The 18412-nt window shown below is 52.9% G+C and overlaps 1 protein-coding gene across 19 annotated transcripts in view; it reads right to left on the bottom strand.

Annotated features, from left to right (window-relative positions):
* Window positions 1–18412, bottom strand: part of Myo9b (myosin IXB) — a 94556-nt gene that overhangs the window by 20754 nt on the left and 55390 nt on the right. For 8 of the 19 annotated variants that reach the window (XM_074053334.1, XM_074053338.1, XM_074053336.1 and 5 more), the window contains exons 5-17: window positions 17937–18036; window positions 17612–17712; window positions 16780–16909; window positions 15503–15592; window positions 13505–13621; window positions 13062–13196; window positions 9980–10101; window positions 7368–7509; window positions 6882–7086; window positions 5564–5645; window positions 3972–4061; window positions 2693–2806; window positions 604–643 (exon numbers count right to left, since the gene is read on the bottom strand). In XM_074053334.1, coding sequence (XP_073909435.1) covers window positions 604–643; window positions 2693–2806; window positions 3972–4061; window positions 5564–5645; window positions 6882–7086; window positions 7368–7509; window positions 9980–10101; window positions 13062–13196; window positions 13505–13621; window positions 15503–15592; window positions 16780–16909; window positions 17612–17712; window positions 17937–18036 — 1468 coding nt within the window. The remainder of the gene's footprint in view (window positions 1–603; window positions 644–2692; window positions 2807–3971; window positions 4062–5563; window positions 5646–6881; window positions 7087–7367; window positions 7510–9979; window positions 10102–13061; window positions 13197–13504; window positions 13622–15502; window positions 15593–16779; window positions 16910–17611; window positions 17713–17936; window positions 18037–18412) is intronic. The other 11 variants (XM_074053341.1, XM_074053343.1, XM_074053352.1 and 8 more) reach the window with 6 other exon arrangements.

The raw sequence follows: 18412 nt of genomic DNA, 5'->3' as shown, positions 1-18412 counted from the left end.
AGAGACGGCGTACAAGCTCCTGCAGACACTGGTGTCCTGAGCCGGTCCCTGGATACGGAGGGACAGCCATACATGGAATGAGAAACACAGCCCAGGAGGGCTTTGTCCCATCCTGTCCTAAAGAGCCAGCCTACAGCCAGTGACTGTCTAACGTCAGGTAGAGACGGGATCCACTGCCGTGTGAGGACATACTCTGGGGTGCTCCTGACCCTCCCATGACCAGATCAAACACTGACTTCAGCTGAGTGGGGCCTGGCTACCGACCTCACCCTTCCCCTGTCTCCTCCCAGCTCCCTCCAGCCCCCAGCCTGTGCAAATACCCCCGCCTCAGGTCTACTTCTAGAAACCTCAGCAGACACCTCCAAGTCATTTCACCATGACATTTTTTGGTGGTACTGGGGTTGTGAACTCGGGGCCTCACGCTTGCTTGGCAGGCACTTTACCACTTGAACCCCTAAGTTTTTTTTTTGAAGGGAAGGACAGATGGTAGGACGGGAGGAAGGAATGAAAGACGCCCCAGAAGTTCCCCTCCGCCCGCTATTTGAATGGCCCGAGAGGGGCACTCTTGAGTAGGCATCTGTGACCGTGTCGCACGGGCTTTACCTTTGGGATGACCTGCTTTTGTTTGACACCTTTACTCTTCCTGTCAAAATATTAAAAATGGGTTTGTGAACAAAACGAACATGGTGTGAGGGGTTGGGTTAGTTCAGCAAGCCACGCCTGGCGGGTTAGATCGAGAGAGAGAGAGAGAGAGAGAGAGAGAGAGAGAGAGAGAGAGAGGAAGGACAGAACAGTGACCAAGCGCACAAGTGCAACCCAGTGGCCGCCACCGCCTCTCCCGAGACCCAGTGGCCCCTGCCTGCCGCCCGACATGGGCTCAGCGACTGTGTGCTCTAGCTTCCTGGGGCAGGGACTCTGCTGGGGCTGCCCCCAAGCGGACGTGAGGTGAGCATGTGGTTTGGGGCATTTGGATGCCCTGGGGCAGCTTGCAGTCCACAGGGTAGGACACGCATGGAGGCAGGCCTGCTGTGAAGCAACTGACACGTGTCAATAAGTAACGGGCATTGAAGGCTGGGTGCAGTGGCTCACACCTGCAATTCCAGCAACTCGAGAGGCAGAGATCAGGAGGATCTCGGTTCGAGGCCAGCCAGGGCAAAAAGTCAGCAAAACCCCGTCTCAGTCAATAAGCCGGGCATGGTGGTGCATGCCTGGCATTCCATTCACAAGGAGACCATAGGGAAGAGGATCAAGGTCTGAGGATAGCCCTGGGCAAAAACGAGAGACCCTATCACAAAATAACAAAGGCAACATTGAGGCCCTGAGTTCAAATTACAATACCTCCAAAACGGGTGCTGAGAGGCCCTGAGTTGTCCTGGTGCTAGCGAGGGAATGCAGCACAGCCTACTGGCTACGCCAAGTCCCTTTCTGAAACTTGCCACTGGCAGAACTGAGACTTGTCCTGGAAAGAACTATTGACATGGGGCCTTGGGAGGAAGGGGAAGCTCCTTGTATTTAATTTATAATTTTTGTTAGTGGTGCTGGAGATGGAACCCCAGGCCTGCGAGGGGTTCCACCACCTCTACCTGAGCTGCACCACCAGACCTAGCAGCTCCTTTTGGACTCACAGTGGTGGAAAAGAAAAATGAAAGCTGAATCTTTTGTCTCAGGGAGGGCGGGCGGTTCGTGTTCTCACTTTATGGAATCTTCTTGTTTTTTTTTTTGAGAAAGGATCTTGCTGTGTAGCCCAGGATGGCCTAGAACATGTGACCCTCCTCCCTCAGCCTCTCTAGCGCCGGGATCACAGGTGTGGCCATTCAGTTGGGTCGCCTCCTTTTAACACCGGCTGAGGGGATGGTGCTCCTGGATCTGTGAGATGCTGTGAGGCTGTTAGCTTTTCATCTTAATCCAGGTGGTAAAATAGGGCAGCACAAAAACAGATGTTAAAAGCCAGCTCCTGCCGGGTGTGGGGGTACACACCTGTAATCCCAGCACTTAGGAGGCTGAGGCAGGAGGAAAGCCTGAGCCCAGAAGTTTGAAGCCAGCATGGGGGTTTATATACTGCGATCCCGTCATTAGAATAACAAACAAACAAACAAAAAAAAAAAGAACCAAAATCCTGGGTCATGTGAGTGCAAGTGCCACCCTCAGCTGCTGGTGACTATGGTGCCCCGGGACTGGCTGAGGCTGTGCCTGCCTGGTGCTGGGTTAGCACCTGGGGGTCTGGGAGCCATCGCCCTGTTTTGCAGAGGGAGACCTGGTAGTACTCAGGCCACAGGGGGAGAGCGAGAGTGAGTGAGAATGAGTGAGTGAGATCCAAACCCAGCCTGTGCACCTTCTGAGCCCTTCTGCCTGGTCCCCTAGGGGCCAGGGCTCAAGTTGACTCATGGCTCTGGGCTTCTGATGGCTTCTCTACAGCTCAGGATGCCAAAGGCAGGCGGGTGGAGCAAGCTTTTGCTCTACAAGGCAGAACGGGTGCAGAGGGCACGCTTAGGGTCAGAAACAAGATGCCCTACGGGGGAGCATCCCCCAAAGCTGCAAACACGGGTCAGGTATCAAGGAGCCCTTTAGCGATGGCTGGCATGAGAACAAAACCCCAAGGCAGCGCAGAGGTTTAGGGGAAGGCGGGGGCTGCCGGGCGGGCGGGCGGAGGCGGCTGTTGCACTGTTGCACTTGCAGGACCCGGGGGACTCACAGAACGAAGGCGCGGGGTTTCTGGAGGCGACTGAGGGATTGGAGAAGCCTACGGGGGTCCTCGCCCTGCCAAGGAAGTCCTTTGATGCTCTTGATGATTTGGTTATGCAAATCTCTGAGGGCAGGAGGGGGACCCAGTGACAGAGAGAAGACAGAGTTAGAGATGCAGGCCCACCACCTCGGGTCCCCAGCACCGATCGGGGAGTCTCCAGGCCACTGGAGCCGAAACATGCAGGAGGGTGTGGGGGGGCGATGCCAGGCTGGGCATGGCTGCTGTCTCTTTCACCAGGAAGGGAACTTGGCCAGGGGTGGCCACTGTCCCCAAGCCCTGGGGAACATGGACTTGCAACATGGTCTGTGGGATCACTGAAAAAGACCTCGTATTTAAGACCCTTTGGGGACCAGCAGAAAACAGCAAGGTGCTGCCAGGCCTCCAAGGGAAGACGGAGCCAGTTTCCTCCACAATCCTGTGGCCAGATGTCAACCTCCCTGTTGGCCTCATAAACAATGAGTTCAAAATACTCAAGCCACGAGTTTAACACAGCACTGCCTCTTTCTCCCCGGGGGATGTGTGACGATGTCTGGAGACATCTGTGGTTGTCATGACTGCGGGCGGGGTGTGCTGAGGATGTGGAGGGTGGACACTGTGGATATGGCTCTACGCCCTTTGTTCACAGCATGGTCCACACTGCAGAGGTCAGCCCGGCATAGAGCCGAGGTTGAGACCCCAGTGCTAGGGGAGAGTGGCCCCCGAAATGATTCAGTTTTACTCGCTTTTTTTAGTTGTGTTTTGGCAGTGCTGGGGATGGAACCCAGGGCCTTGCATATGCTAAGCAAGCACTCTACCACTGAGCCGTGCCCCCAGCCTCCTGTCAATCAAAATCCATGTTTAATCTCTGGGCAGTTGGCCTGGAAGGACGCCCCCGATCGGCTGCCCCTCATCTGTGTTTCATGCACCATGACAAGTGCCCGGATGGACAGTGACTTACCTCCGCTCCCTCGCCCTCCAGGGAGGCACAGGGTAAAAATAACACAAGGTTATACTTGGCTGCTACTCTGACCGTCCTCCACATTTATCTGAGCACTCAGTGCAGCGGCCGTGGCTAGGAAAGAGGCTCTTGGCTTGCCTCACCCCTTGTCCCCTCTGACCTGGCCAAACCTGGCAGGGGCGCCGGGTGGGCCCAGGACTGCCGATCCCGTGTCCTAGCCCCGGCCACTGCCCTGACGGCTCGGACGGCGGCTTCTCTAGCTGTGCCTCCCTGGTCTAGGGTTCTACTTACTTCTTACTTTCATAGAAAGCAATGATGTCCTCAAAAGCGTTAATATCGAACTCCTCAGAGCAGTCAAATGAGAAATCTAGCATAGAGCAGCTGCAAGGGAGAAGCTGTATAAACTTGGTGTGCTCAGGCTGGGACCCAGGCCAGGGGACAAGAGCACTGTACTGCGGGTCACAGGCCACTGTTCACGGAAAAGGAAGGGAAAAGAAAAAACCCAAAGGAGCACATGGAAGGATGCGTTCTCCTTTCTTTGGTCCCTTTTGAGTGAAAAAAGTCTATTTTCTTTCTTTCTTGTTTTTTTTTTCTTTTTTCTGAGACAAGGTCTCACTGTGATGTACCCCAGGCTGGTTTGGAACTCACCATCCTCCTGTCTTAGCATCCCAAGTGCTGGGATTACAAGCATGTGCCACCATGACCAGTCAAAACACCTTTTTAAAAGCAGGAAAGAAGGTAGTAGACTGTGCTTCTAGGCAAAAAATATATAATCACTTAAGTAGCTGCTAGCTCTACCCCCATTGACACACTTTTATAAATTCCCTGAAGTTTTTGTCACAATGGACTCGAAAGCGAAACGACTTTCTCACAGTTGAAAGTTTAGGGACTCCTTCCTTGGGAATTTGCGAGAATGAAGTCAGACTGGGCTGCCCCAGGGCCCTTGCACGTGTAGCCCTCCTCACCCTGCCTGCCTTCCCCATCTGGCTCAAAGGGTCCCTTTCTCTCTCTCTAAGTTGTGGTCGCACTGTGTTGCCTAGGGTAGTCTCCTGAGCTCAAGTGATTCTTCTGTCTCAACCTCCCAATGAGCCTGGCTCAGGGAGACCCTTTTTTAATTTCCTTTTTCTTTTTTGGGGGCAGCACTGGGGTTTGAACTCAGGACCTTGCATTTGGTAGGCAGGCGCTCTACTACTTGAGCCAATGCCCCCAGCCCCAAGGGTCACTTTCTTGATGTACCCCACCCTGCTCTCATGGGCTGCTGGAAGCAATTCTGACCTTTTTTCACTGCTCTGGATGTTCTATCCAATGTGGCCTTGAGTATCCCATATGCTGAGTGCCTACTAATTTTTATGCCCTCCCTGGGGCAAGTGGAATGCCTCTGGTCACTGCTGGGGTCACAAAATACCCTGTGACATCTGATACACAGCCACAGGACTATGTGTTTCCAACTGTGAATGAAATACTTGAGCAAGACCTCTGGGCAGGGTAAAGAAAGAATAGCCTTTCTTTCTTTTCTTCCTTTCTGCAGTGCTAGGGATGAACCAGGGCCCCGTGCACGCTCAGCAAGGGCTCTGCCCCTGAGCTGCACCCCCAGCCAGGAAGGACTCTTCCCCACGTCCCTTGGCTCTACCACCAATGTTTGCCAGCAGCTGTGAGCTCTGTGCTGTCTCCCTATGGCAGGTGACACACTGGGCCTTGCCATTCTGTGTGCAGAGAAGTAGCAACCAAATGCCTTTCTGTCCTGGTTTTTTTGGTTCAAATGGCTGCTCGATGACTTATTCAAGATAACCTTGACCTGGGTTCAGGGTGTAGTGTTTCCCAAGTAGCTTTCAACAATACCACTGTCTATCAGCCTCGGGTTGGCAAATCAAGGTCTCGCTCACCGGTAGAGTTTTTCAGACGGGGTGCTGGCTCCTCTTGGCAGCTCTCCCAGGTGACCTCGGGCGCCAGGGCTGCCCATATCTGCTGGGGACAGAGTGGACACTGCTTGGGACAGCCTCCCAGAGCCTGATGGGTCTTGTCTTCTCTGCGGAGGCTGACATTATTTCTTTTCTTTCTTCTTTTTTTAATCCCCCTGCACTACTGGACAGTGAAATCAGGGCCTTGAACGTGCTAGGTAGGTGCTCTTCCCCTGAGTCACACCCCAGACCCTTTTGTTTGTATTTTGGGTTTTGAGACAGAGTCTTATCACCACCCTTGCCAGAGCGGGCCTCAAAAAACTCGAGATCTTTCTGCCTCTACCTCCCCAGTGGCTGGAATTACAGGTATGCACCCTCAAGCCTGGCTTGCCACAATTTCTTTTTTTTTAACCTGTTTTGTTACTGTTTTTTCTGAGGTGCTGGGTATGGAATCCAGGGTCAGGCAAATGCTCTACCCCTGAACCAAACCCTAGTCGTCTTGAACTCATCTTATAAACCCAACTCAAATTTGGGCAAAGTGTGGAAACTGATCTTTCGCCTCCATGAGCGAGCACCATTTTCCTCCTCTTGGTAAGGCCCTTCATAAGAGGGGAGCCTCCAGCTGATAGCCGAGGAGCGGAAGGTTGGAGCCACTCAAGCACACAAGCCTCAGGGTCTTCCCAGGAAAAACAAGGCCATGGCCTTCTGCCATCTGATCCTGGCCCTGGCACAGCTGGCCCTCCCAGTGCCCATGGGATCTGCATGCTTGGATTCAACCAACCGCAGACCAAGATCACGGTTCGAAGCCAGCCTGGGCCAACAGTTCATGAGATCCTATCTCAAAAAATCCACCACAAAAAAAGGACTGGTGGAGTGGCTCGAAGCATTAGGCCCCAAGTTCAGGCCCCAATACCAGAAAAAACAAAACGAAACTGTACTGAACACATACAGATGCTTTTTGTTTTGAGGGTACTGAGCAGCACGCTGGTGCTCTACCACCAGCCATGTCCACAACCCTTTTTGGCTTTAATTGTTTTTCAGACAAGGTCTCGCATTCTTGCCCAGGCTGGCCTGGACAGCCATCCTCTTGCCTGTGCCTCCTGTGTGGCTGGGATTACAGGCGGGTGCCACCACAACTGGCCCTCAGACTTTGAACAGTTCTGGAACCAGCTAGTGACAGAGGTTATAAAACCCTGTGAATTTGACTTCCCTGTCTACGATAGACTCGGAATGCCCCCTTCTCAACTGTGCTGCTTTGGGGGGGCGTGGTACTCGGATAGGAGCAGCAGCCCCTGTCCCCTACCTGCGGCCTTCTCGGCCCTCTCGGCCCGCAGGCGCCCGGCCTCCCGCAACACGGCCATGGCGCGGATGGCAGCCCGCAGCACAGCCCAGCGGAACACGGCCACAGGGTCCATCCCGATGAGCTCGCGCACGTAGGAGCTGTCGCTGCCACGCAGAAGGGCCACGATGTCTGGCCGCATGTAGTCCATGTTCTTCTCCCGGAAGTCCTGGGAGGAAGGGAGGGGAGGGGACAGTGTGGCGGTCACTCAACGGTGCCCACCTGAGCACAGCGGCTGGCCTGAGAGGGCTGGTGGCAGGGGACGGGGCTGCCCTGAGAACACACCGCCAGTCCTGCCTTCAAAGGCCTTGCCCAGGGGGGCTCGGGCAGGTCTGAGTGTCCCCAAACCTTGCTGGGTGCGAACATGGAGAAGATCCCAAACCGAGCACGGGAGCGACCCTGGCTGCTTTCCCGCTTCGGGGCTGCCGTGGCTGTGCGGGCGGCGCCTACCTTGATCTGGTATTTCACCTTCCCTGCGAAGTGCTGGATGATGAAGGCGGGCTCCAGGACTGGGGTGCCCAGGAAGTATTTGTTGTCCTCGTGCTGCTGCTTGAACTTGGCCAGCAGGGTCTGGCTGGTGGCGTGAGGGAAGCTGGGGAGGGAACAGGAACCTTGGCATAAGCTTAGTGTCTCACAGAGAGGGCCACAAGGCGTCCCCTGGAAGGAAGTGGCGAAGGATGGATGCATATGCAAAGGAGAGAATGAGCAAGTGGCCACCAATTTCTTGCCATGTGCTGAGGGCACTGGCCCAGGGCCTCGGAGTGACCGTGTGCGTGAGCAGCCACACCTGCTAAGTAAGGGTCAGGTGACGCACTCAGGACCACAGGGTCATTAGCGTAGCACAGGTGCCAAGGGGCCCTCCTCTTCTCCTCTACACAGCTGTTTTCTGGGGGGCTGCCCACTGACCAGGTTTGGTGGCATCTGTGAACATCTGTCCCAGGCCAGCCTTGGACCTGGGCCCAGGCTCTAGAACAGGTTCTAGAACAACCTTACACTGTACTGGCTGCTGGCCTTGCCACTCCAGCCTGGGATTGCACCTGGATGCATTTGCACCTAGAAGTGTGCCCAGGAGGGGGTGTCTTGCTCCTGCTCCCCAGATGGTGGGGGAGGCTGGGATCTGGGAGGAAGCCGGGCTCTGTCCTGCCCTGGGAGGGAGGAGACCAGGACAGAATAAGGGACTCCTTGTACCTGGCTATTTCTGCCTGCCATGAGGGAAATGCTGCCCTTGGCTTTGGCACACCCTCCCTGTTCCCGGCCTCGCCGCAAATACAGGCAGTGGCATGGGTGTGCCAAATGTTCAGCGCTGGGGCTCCACGGCTTTGCAGGGATGGGAGGAGCGGGGGAGATTCCACAGCTGGGGACCCTCACTTCCAGGGCTGAGAAAAGGGTATGGGGTGAGGCACTGCCTTGGGCACCGAAACACTTAGTTCTCAAGATAAATAACATAGTCATGTGCTAGTTTAGAAAATCCAAATTAACATGCAGGAAAAATAATTCCTTGATAAAAAGAAAAAGCAAAGTTTTAGGGCTGGGGAAGTAGCTCACGTAGTAGAGCTCCAGCCTAGCAAGTGCCTCAGAAAGGCTCCAGTACAGCCTGAAAATTTTAAACACGGAGCTAGAGCTGCTCAGCCTGGCCCTGCCTCACAGGTCCTGGACGTTTCTACATTGTGACGGTGAATCTCCTCCAGGCACTCAGCCTCTTTTCTCTGGAACCCAGGGCCTTGCAATCCTAGGCAAGCACTCACCACTGAACTGCACCCCAGCCTGCCCGGCTCTTTCCTTTTCCCCACGTTCTCTTGGACTGTGGCAGCAAGGGGACGTGTATGTCCTGTCCTCAGTGCAGACTTGGTTTGAGACACAGAGGAGCCACTGAAAGGTGTGTACATGTCTTCACCTTATTTGGAATAGGGTCTTCATCTACCATCAGATAAGGTCCTCGTCCTATATGACTAATGTCCTTCCTGGCAAAGGAGATGGGACAGAGAGACAGACACACACAGAGAAGCAGGCCAGAGACCAGAGTGATTTGGCCACAAGCCAAGGCGTGGCCAGAGGCTGGAGAGCTAGGAATGATCCTGTCCTAGAAGCTGCAAAGACAGAGGGGCCTGGCCTCTTACGCTTTGGATTTTTAATGTCCTCCAAAGGCCTGGATGGTAATGGCTTGGCCTCAGTCTGCAGCTCTATTGGGAGGTGGAGGAAACTTTAAGAGGTAGGGCCTAAGGGCTGGGGGCCTGGCTTAAGTGGTAGAGCACCTGCTTAGCAAGTGACAGTCCCTGAATTCAAACCCCAGTGACACCACCACCAAAAGGAAATAAAAAGAGGGTGGGCCTAGTGACAAGAAGTTATGTCATGGGGGGGCGTGGCCTTGAGGGGGACATGGGGATTCTGCCCTTTCCTCCGTCTTTGCTTCTTGACAACCATTCGGTGAGTCACTTCCTTCACCTCCACCACGTGCGCCTGCCATGATGCTCTGCCTCACCACAGGCCCAAAGCAACAGGCCGGCGACCACCACGAGAAACTACGAAACTGCCAATCGAAATCAACCTGGCCTCCCTTGAGGTTGTCTGTGCCAGGTACTTGTCACAGCGAGGGAATGCTGACACGCCACCAACACCTTGACTTTGGGCACCTGCCCTGCAGCTACTCACTAGGGCAGGACAGGAAACCAACTGCTGTCCCGATTTCAGTGCCTGCAGCTGAGTGACAGCCCTTCCCGGGGACCTTGTGGGCGATGGGTGCGAGGCTCACAGCCAGGCGGCAGCGGCTGGGCCTGACTCCATGTGTTCTGCTGCTTTTGCAAGCGTGGTGCCAGCCCTGTTTGCAGTTTCAGGGCCACAGGTGAGCAGCGCTTGCTGACAGCTCCCAGGGCGGGCCATGGGTTTCGGCATGTATGGGCGAGTCACCACGCTGGTGTTTCTGTAGTGAGTTGTACGTGCACTCTGTGAACACGAGGCTCAGGATTGGGGTGCAGTGAGCATGGAAAGTGAGGAGCCCTGTGTTGTGGATGGGCCAGGTGCCACCTGGGGGACAGATGGCATGCGGGGGTGGGTGGGGCACTCACTTGCTCTCCTCGTCCAGCAGGTGGAAGAGGCCGGTGGGCTTCTTACTGATGAGGCGGATGCAGCCCACATTGTCGGTGTAGTCAATGTTATGCCACGCGATGCCCTCGCTCTGGTACTCCTCCTGCAGGGCGGAGGCCAGGGAGAGCAGCGTTCCACAGACATGCCTTTAGTTATTAATTCTCTTTCTTTCTTTCGTGGTGCTCAGGATGGAACCCGGAACCTCATGGTGCTAGGTTAAGTGCTCTGCCACTGAGCTGCACCCAGCCCACGTGATGACATTCACGTAAGTCAGGAGTGGTGTACATGCCTGTAATCCCAGCTACTCAGGAAGCAGAGGCAGGAGGATCACGAGTTTGAGGTCAGCCTGGGCTACATGACACCCAAAACCCCAAAAGGGGGGTGTGTGTGTGTGTGTGTGTGTGTGTGTGTGTGTGTGTGTGTGTGTGTGAACAGTGCTTGCCTGGCATGCTCAAGGCCATGGGTTCAATCCCCAGCATTGTAAAAACAAAATGAAAAATTATATGACAAGGAGTTTCCCCTGGGTACCAGAGGGGATTGTTCCCTTGCTGACCCAAATCCAGAGATGCTCAAGGAAGTCCCTTATATATAAAATGCATAGCATATACATTTTTTGAGACAGTCTCTTGCTAGGTAGCCCAGGCTGGCCTTGAATTCACTATCCTCCTGCCTCAGTGTCCTGAATGCTGGGATTACAGGCATGCACCACCACACCTGGTGAAATGGCATCGTATTTCCATGTACCCTATGTGTGCCCTCTGTAGACTTTAAATCATCTCATCTCTAGGTGACTCGTGGTCAGTAGTACAAGTGCTGTGTATGTAGTTACACTGAACTGTTTAGGGAACTACAAAAAACACCTGTACATGTTTAGTATTGATACAATTTTGAGAGGAATATTTTGTCCCTTTTTTTAGCCAGATGGAGTGATATGGGACAGAGTCTTGCTATGTAATCTAGGCTGGCCTTGATCTCATGATCCTCTCGCCTCAGCCTCTCAAGTGCTGGGATTATAGATGTGCCCTACCATGCCTGGCCCGGGGGGGAATATTTTCCATTAAAGTTGGTGGAACCTGTAGGTATTTAACCCATGGATAGAAAGAGCCTAACAAATTTATGGGGTGGCAGAGTGGCTGAACTGGTAGAGCACCTGCCTAGCAAGCTTGAGGCCCCGAGTTCAAATCCCAGTACTGCCAAAAATCCCCAAACATATGTATGATAAACAAACGTGTTCATATATAAACACATGGAAACAAAATACAGTCATATGCCTATATGAATACATTAGTAGCTATATGAAATAATTAGATAAATTAATAAAACTATCAATGGGAAATAAGAATTCATGCTCTCATATGTGTGATACTCAAAGGAGAACGGGGGTGTAGCTCAGTGGTGAGCGCTTGCCTAGCATGCACGAGGCCCTGGGCTCATCCCCAGCAACACTCACGCGCACACACACGCCACACTTAAAACCACTGGGGCTCAGCAAACTTTCTCTGTAAAGGGCCAGATGGTTTGGTTCGATAGAGCCAGTGTTGGCTAGAACCACATGTGGTGTAAGATCTGTCAGAGACCATGTGCAAACAGATGGGTGCAAAGCCAATTTATAAAAAGCCCTCTGTGCAGCTAGGCTGTCCATGGGAACAGAGTGGAGTGGCCTCCATCACTTCAGATTCTCTAGTACATATCTAACATATCTGTCCGTCCGTCCTTCTGTAGGTGCTGGAGATGGAACCACAGGCATCGTGCATGCTACACAAGAGCTCTACTACTGACGCCCAGACCCAAGCATCCACATTTGAAAACTAGAAAGAAAACTGGTAAAATGGGCTTTTAAACAGACTTATTTTTTTCTCTTTTGGTGGAACTGAGGTTTGAACTCAGGGCTTCATGGCTGCAAGCAGGTTTGCTACCATTTGAGCCACACCTCCAGTCCATTTTCCTCTGGTTATTTTGGAGATGGAGTCTCAAGAACTATTTGCCCAGGCAGGCCTCAAACCATGATCCTCCTGATCTCAGCCTCCCAAGGAGCTGGAATTACAAGTGTGAGCTACTGGAGCCTGACTAACGGACCTAGTTTATCCCTATACTAAGATTTGGATGTGGTCTCCCAACAATCCACATGTTGGAGGCCTGGTCCTCTGTGTGGGGATGTTAGGAGATAGGCCCTTTAAGAGGCAGAGCTACTGCAGGGTGATTGACCTTGGTTACTTCACTGCAGGCCACTGAACACCAGTCTCCTCTCCAGCCTCTCCAGACCACAGCTGGTGTGGTGATCATCCACACTGGGCTTTTGGATGATAAGCCTCAAAACCAAACCATGAGGGATGTAAACTTCTTTACTTTATAAACTACTCAGCCTTTGGTATTTTGTTATAGTAACAGAAATGAACGAATGCATCTCATATATCCAAAGTGTGATCACATCAAGTGTAATCGACATGACAGTGTGAGATACTGTTTGCTCCTTTCTCCACGAAGGTGTGGGTTTGCTGTCTTACTCTTCCCACACAACTCAGTTTGGCCAGCCATCTTCTGAGTGCTCAACAATCAGAAGACTTACAGTAAAATCAGCCAAAGGTTTACAGAAACCCACCCCACCAAGAATCACCATTGAGAGCTGACCATTCGGCTCTCCAAAGGCATGGAAGATGGGCTATCACCACCACCATGGACCAAAGTGAACAGTCACAAGTCAACTGCTTCTCTCCTGCAGAAAGGACTTGCACATTTGGCCAGAGAAAGTCATGCCTGTAATCCCAGCTACTCGGGAAGTAGAGGACAGAAGGATGGTGATTAAAGGCCAGCCTGGGCAAACACCGAGACACCATCTTAACCAATAAAGAGCTGGGTGTGGCAGCACACACCTGTCCATCCGAGCTGCTCAGGAAGATAAATAGGAGGACTGTGGCTGAGGCTGGCTTGGGTATAAAAGCAAGATCCTATCAGAAAGCAAAGGAGTGGGGCGGCTCAAGTGGCTAGCAAGCTTAAACTCCAGTATCACCGAAGAAAGACAACTGGCAAAGGGGGCCAGTACTCCATGTTGGCAACCATCCTTACCTGCTCCAGCTTGAAAATGTGCTGGTTGAAGTAGTACTGGAGCTGCTCGTTGGCATAGTTGATACAGAACTGCTCAAAACTGTTCCTCTCGAAGTCTTCAAACCCAAAGATGTCCAGGACCCCGATAGACAGGCACTGGGGGACCGAATGCAGTTGTTACCCAAGGGGCCTCCTGTGGTCGCCATCTTTGAATCGTGGCTCTTTTTCTCCATCAGTGGAGCTGAGATGGAACCAAGGCCTCGTGCAGGCTCACCAAGCGCACCCCAGCCGGGGTGCGGCGGGTGGGGGGAGGAGGGGGACCCCTGGACTGTGTGACCTGCCCACTGGGCTGGCCCGGGGGAGGGACGGCATCTCGCCTGAGGTTCCTGATGTCCCTGGTTGTTCACTGAGGTCATCTGGGGCTGAAGGTGCCCGGCTTGGTGGCTTGGCTGGGGGCCACTCACCGAGACAGCCTCTTCCATGTCTTTCTTGTTGAGGAGAGCATGGTTGATCCTCAGCACTATCCAGTCGAACAGGGCGCTGTACAGCGACTTGGCCATGGAGTCACGGGCGGTTATGGCCTGGGGACACAGAGGCTGTCTCAGCTTGGGTGGGACAACCCTTGTCTCTCTCTCCTTTTTTTATTCTCCACAGGTTGGGCCTGAAATCCTGGGCTTAAGGTACCTTCCTGTCTTAGCCTCCTGAGAAGCTGTGACCCACAGGCTTCCTTTTTTTTTTTTTTTTAAACAGTACTGGGATTTGAACCCAGGGCTTCACACTTGCTAGGCAGGCGCTCTACCACTTGAGCCACTCCGCCAGCTCCTAACTTCACTTCTATGCTGTATAATGACATCTGATCAATATTAGACTGCATACCTAATGGTGGTCCCACGAGGTTACGTTAGAGCTGGAAATTTCTATTACCAAGTATTAAAAATTTTTTTTGTGGTGCTGGGAATGGAACCCAAAAAGCCAAAATCACTGATTTCTCTGGCGGGAGGGTGGGGATGGGGGGCTGAGCTGCCTGGGTCTCGCCACCATGGGGTGCTTTGGTCTATGTGGGCTCTGACTACCCATGGCACTTACTGGAAGTACCCAAGCAGCTGCCCTTGGATGAGGGGCCCCCATCAGCTAAAACTAGGTACTTCCCTGGTGCCGCCTAAGCTGTGTCACACTGCTCTTGAGATGTCAGAACACGAGACAAACACACCAGGAAGAAAACACCCAGGCAGGGTGAAGGCAAGTCCCCCTATGGTGGCAGTCACATGAAGGTCATGCTCCAGCACAAAACATGTCAGTCCTTTTAGCTTTTGGCTTTTGGCTTGATAGGCTCAGCTGTGACCACTCAGTTCTGCTGCTGAAGTAGAATGCAGTAAAAAAATGGGCATGTCAGTGTGCCAGTAAAACTTTGATTCACAAAAACGGGGGGTGGAGGGTGGGGAGGACAGAGTCGGCCAGCCCAGGCTGGTGGGAGCCAGCGTGTTCACTGAACATTTGGAAACAGAGATGAACATCCCAGCCCGAGTTCTGGCCTGAGGGCCAAGGATGGCCTGACACAGTAGTCCTCTCTGACCTCTGGCTTCAGTTACCTTTAGTCAACCACAATCTGAAAATATCAAGTGGAAAATCCCAGAAACAAATGACTCATAACTAACTTCCATTCTGAGTTTTGTGATGAAGCCTTGTACAGTTCAGCTCCATCTCACCTGGGACAAGAGCCCTCCCCCTGCCCAGCGTATCCATGCTGTGTATACTACCCGCCCGTTAGTCACTTAGTAGTCACTCCCATTACCAGACTGACTGTTGTGAGATACTGAAATGTGTGTTCAAATGACCCTTATTTTACTTAATAATGGCTCCAAACACAAGAGTAGAGATGCTGGAATTTGGATGTGCCAAATAGAAGCTGCACAATGCTTCCTTTATGTGAAAGGGTAGTGGTTTGTTTGTTTGTTTGTTTTGGTTATATTGGGTCATACCCACAAACTATTTGCTTGGGCTGGCCTCGAACCTCAAACCTTCCAAGGTTTGAGCTTCCCAAGCTTCCCAAGTAGCTAGGATTGCAGGTGTGAGCCACAGGCACCGGCCAAAGATATTTTGAGAGTGTACATTCACATAATTTTTATTGCAGTGTATTACTACAGCTGTTCTTCTTTATTACTGGGTATTGTTAACCTCTCGTGGGACTGAATTCATGTATCAAGCTCCATCACAGGCATGCATGCTAAGGGAAAAATACTCCATATAGGGTTCTGTACTCTCTGTGGCTTTAGGCACCCTCGGGGGTCTTTGTACCCTCATGATAATGGGAACTCCTAGAAGCAGGTTTGTGCCACACCTGAGCTCACGTGAGAACCCGGGACCATGGCCAGTTTAGTCCAGCACTTCACCCATGCTGGCTCTTACATCTTTGTTTTGGGGGCTGGCACCCCTCAAGTACCCAGAGCAGCGGCAGCACTCACCTCACTGAGACTGTAGGGCAGGATGAGCTTGTCGTTGACGGTCACTGTTTTTCTTTTGGTCAGAACCTCCACCAGGATTTCTCGTTTCACCTGTTCCAAGGTCAAGGAGAAAGACAAGGAGGTGAAGAGTCTGTGGGGTGTCTCCACACCACTGAGGCAGGTCCAGAAGTCTGAAAGGATGGGAGACGGTCCCCAGTGGCTGGGCTGGGAAGTGGGCCCTGGCACCTCAGAGTAGCCCCCAGTGTGGGTGCACAGGCCTGGCTGTGACTGTGGACCACTGGCCCACGTGGTACCTGCACACAGAGGTGCATCCCACCCAGCGTGCAGGGACCGGGCTCAAGTCTTGGAATTCACCCAGAGACCCAAGCACCTCGTCCCTCTCTGAGCTAGCCTTGGCAAGAAAAGGGACAGGGGAGTTTCCCCTAATCTCCCAGCAGGAGCTTGTGTGTCCTCAGAACAGAAACTGAGGCCCAGGCACATCTTCAAGAAAAGCCCCCGATGGAAAACCCAAGTAGAAAACAGAAAGCTGGAGCTCGGGGAGCAGCTCGGAGGTAGAGCCCTTGCTGGGAGTGTGCAGGGTCCTGGGCTCCATCCCTGGCACCACAGAAAATGCAGAGACACAGAAAGCCACAGGCAGGCTGCTCGGCTTGGCCACGGTTTGTCTTAGGGTCTGGATCCCTGTGAAGGGGTGTCCTGTGCACCGCAGGGTGCGGCACAGTGGCCCTGACCTCCACCGCGAGGTCTCAGCAGCAACCTCTGACTTTGGCCACCAAAAACATCTCCAGATATCGCCCAGGTCTCCTGAGACCTGTGAATAAACCTGAGAACCAGTGAATAAACGGACCTTGTTGATCAAACTATGCTGTTTGATATTTTGTTTGATAATTTTTTGTTTTTTGAGATGGAGTCTCAACTGAATGGCCCAGACTGGCCTCAAACTCCTGGGCTCAAATGACCTCCTGCCTCAGCCTCCTGAGTACTGGGACTACAAGTGTGCACTGCTGTGCCGGGCCAAGTTGTTGGGGGTGGGGCTTAGGCCTTTCACTTAAAGGGCCGAAGCAGGAGGAGACCTCAGAGTTCTTCAGAAATGAGGAAGGGCTGTTGCAGAGATGACAGGACAGGAAGCAGCCAGACAGGCCTGGCTCACTGAACCTCCACAAATGGAGGAAGTTCTGGCATTTAGAGGAGGACGCTGCCTGAGTCAGGCCTGGCTGCCCCTTGTGGCCAATGAGGGCCAGCAGTGGGTGTGAGGAGGGGTGGTGGTGGCGGCAGGTTACCTTCAGAAGCTGAGACAGCGTGTCCAACACCTCAGGGGGTCCCACCTCCAGGCCCTCGTCACGACCTGTGGCCCTCTTCTTGTAAGTGACATTCCCCAGGTACAGGATGGCTGAGAGCACGGCGAAGATCCTGGGACAGACGGCACGTATGTTTGGCGGTTTCTACACTGAGAGGGGAGAGGAACTGGGGGGCCTTTGGGTGGGAAGAGCCGGGGTCTGGAAAACATCCCGTCTTTTTTGAGGACGTCCTCTGTGGAACGAGACTTGTAGACAGCTATTTTAACTAATTTCTATTCACTGATTTGTATTTTTTTTGGCAGTACTAGGGTTTGAACTCGGCCCCATGCTTGCTAGACAGGTGCTTTATCTCTTGAGCCCCAAGCTTCTGGCTATTTTTCAGTTAGGGTCTTGTGTTTTTGTGCAGGGCTGGCCTCACACAGTGATCCTCTTACCCCTGCCTCCTGTGTAGCTGGGATGACAGTATGTATTACCATACCTGGCATATTAATCGAGATGGGTCTTGCTGACTTTTTACTCCAGCCATCCTTGAACCCCACAACCCTTTAGAGTAGTTGGGATTACAGGCATGAGTCACTGTGCCCAGCATCTATTTTTTTAAGAAGGTTCTAAGTATGTAGGCCAGACTGGTTTTCCCTAGCCTCCCAAGTGCTAGGATTACAGGCGTGCACCACCAGCCCCAGCTTCATGTTGGTTTTGACTGCTATCTCCCAATGACTCATGGCTGGCTGTGGGTCAGCTCTCAGAGTGACTGGTAAAGCAGAGGCTACCCCCTGCAGGCCAGGGCAGAATGGCCCTGGGGCCCCCCACTTACTGCTTCTTGGTGGCTGGTAGGAAGCCCACCATCTCCATGGCCTGCTTCAGTCTTTCAAAGTCATGTTTCAGGTCTTCTCCATCTTCGATCTTCAAGTTATGCTGAAAAGACAAAGGCGTCACCATTCTGGGTGTTTCTGGGCAGCAAGCGAGCGTGATTTTGGCCAGAGTCTTGGGCAGTGCTGGGACTTGGGATGAAAGGACTCCTTTATGTCGCCTCCTTGGAGAGGGCCAGGCGGGCGGGCGGCCTCTGCTCTCCTGGCGGCTGGTAAACAGCCCTGAGGGAACAGAGGTGGCATTTGTGGCTGGGGCCAGGAGCTGTTTACCTGGTTGAGGTAGAAATAATCTTCGGGCTGCTTGAGCTGAAATTCTTGGCGCTCCTCCTCACTGACACCGAGTAACAAATAATAGAACACGTGGTAGTTCCTGAGGTGGGAAGCAGGAGGCAAAAAAGTCACTCTTAGAGGCCACCTGAAAGCCACTTTTCAAACCATTCCTACTGTGCTTCTAAAAGACCATACCTGAGAGGGAAAAGCACTTTAAACACGCACAGACCAAAAGCCTCACGCTGATCTATATAAACTTGTCAAGGATTTCCGGGGGGCTTGGCAGGGGGGGTCTCACTCACCTGTCAATCAGAGATGTTTCTAACCTAACCACATTTTGCACAGACACCTGAGGGTGAGTGAAACCCTCAGGAAGGAGCCACAGCTTCTCCTAAAGCCTGTCAGATCACAGGACATTTGCTTCTCCCTTTTGCAGACAAAGGCAGAGGTGGGACTAAAAGACCTCCATCATCCCC

This window comes from Castor canadensis, chromosome 14 (genome assembly GCF_047511655.1).
Source record: "Castor canadensis chromosome 14, mCasCan1.hap1v2, whole genome shotgun sequence".
Classification (NCBI taxonomy): domain Eukaryota; kingdom Metazoa; phylum Chordata; class Mammalia; order Rodentia; family Castoridae; genus Castor; species Castor canadensis.
The sequence above is the reverse complement of the archived record's forward strand: the minus strand, read 5'-3'. Positions and strand labels throughout refer to the sequence as shown.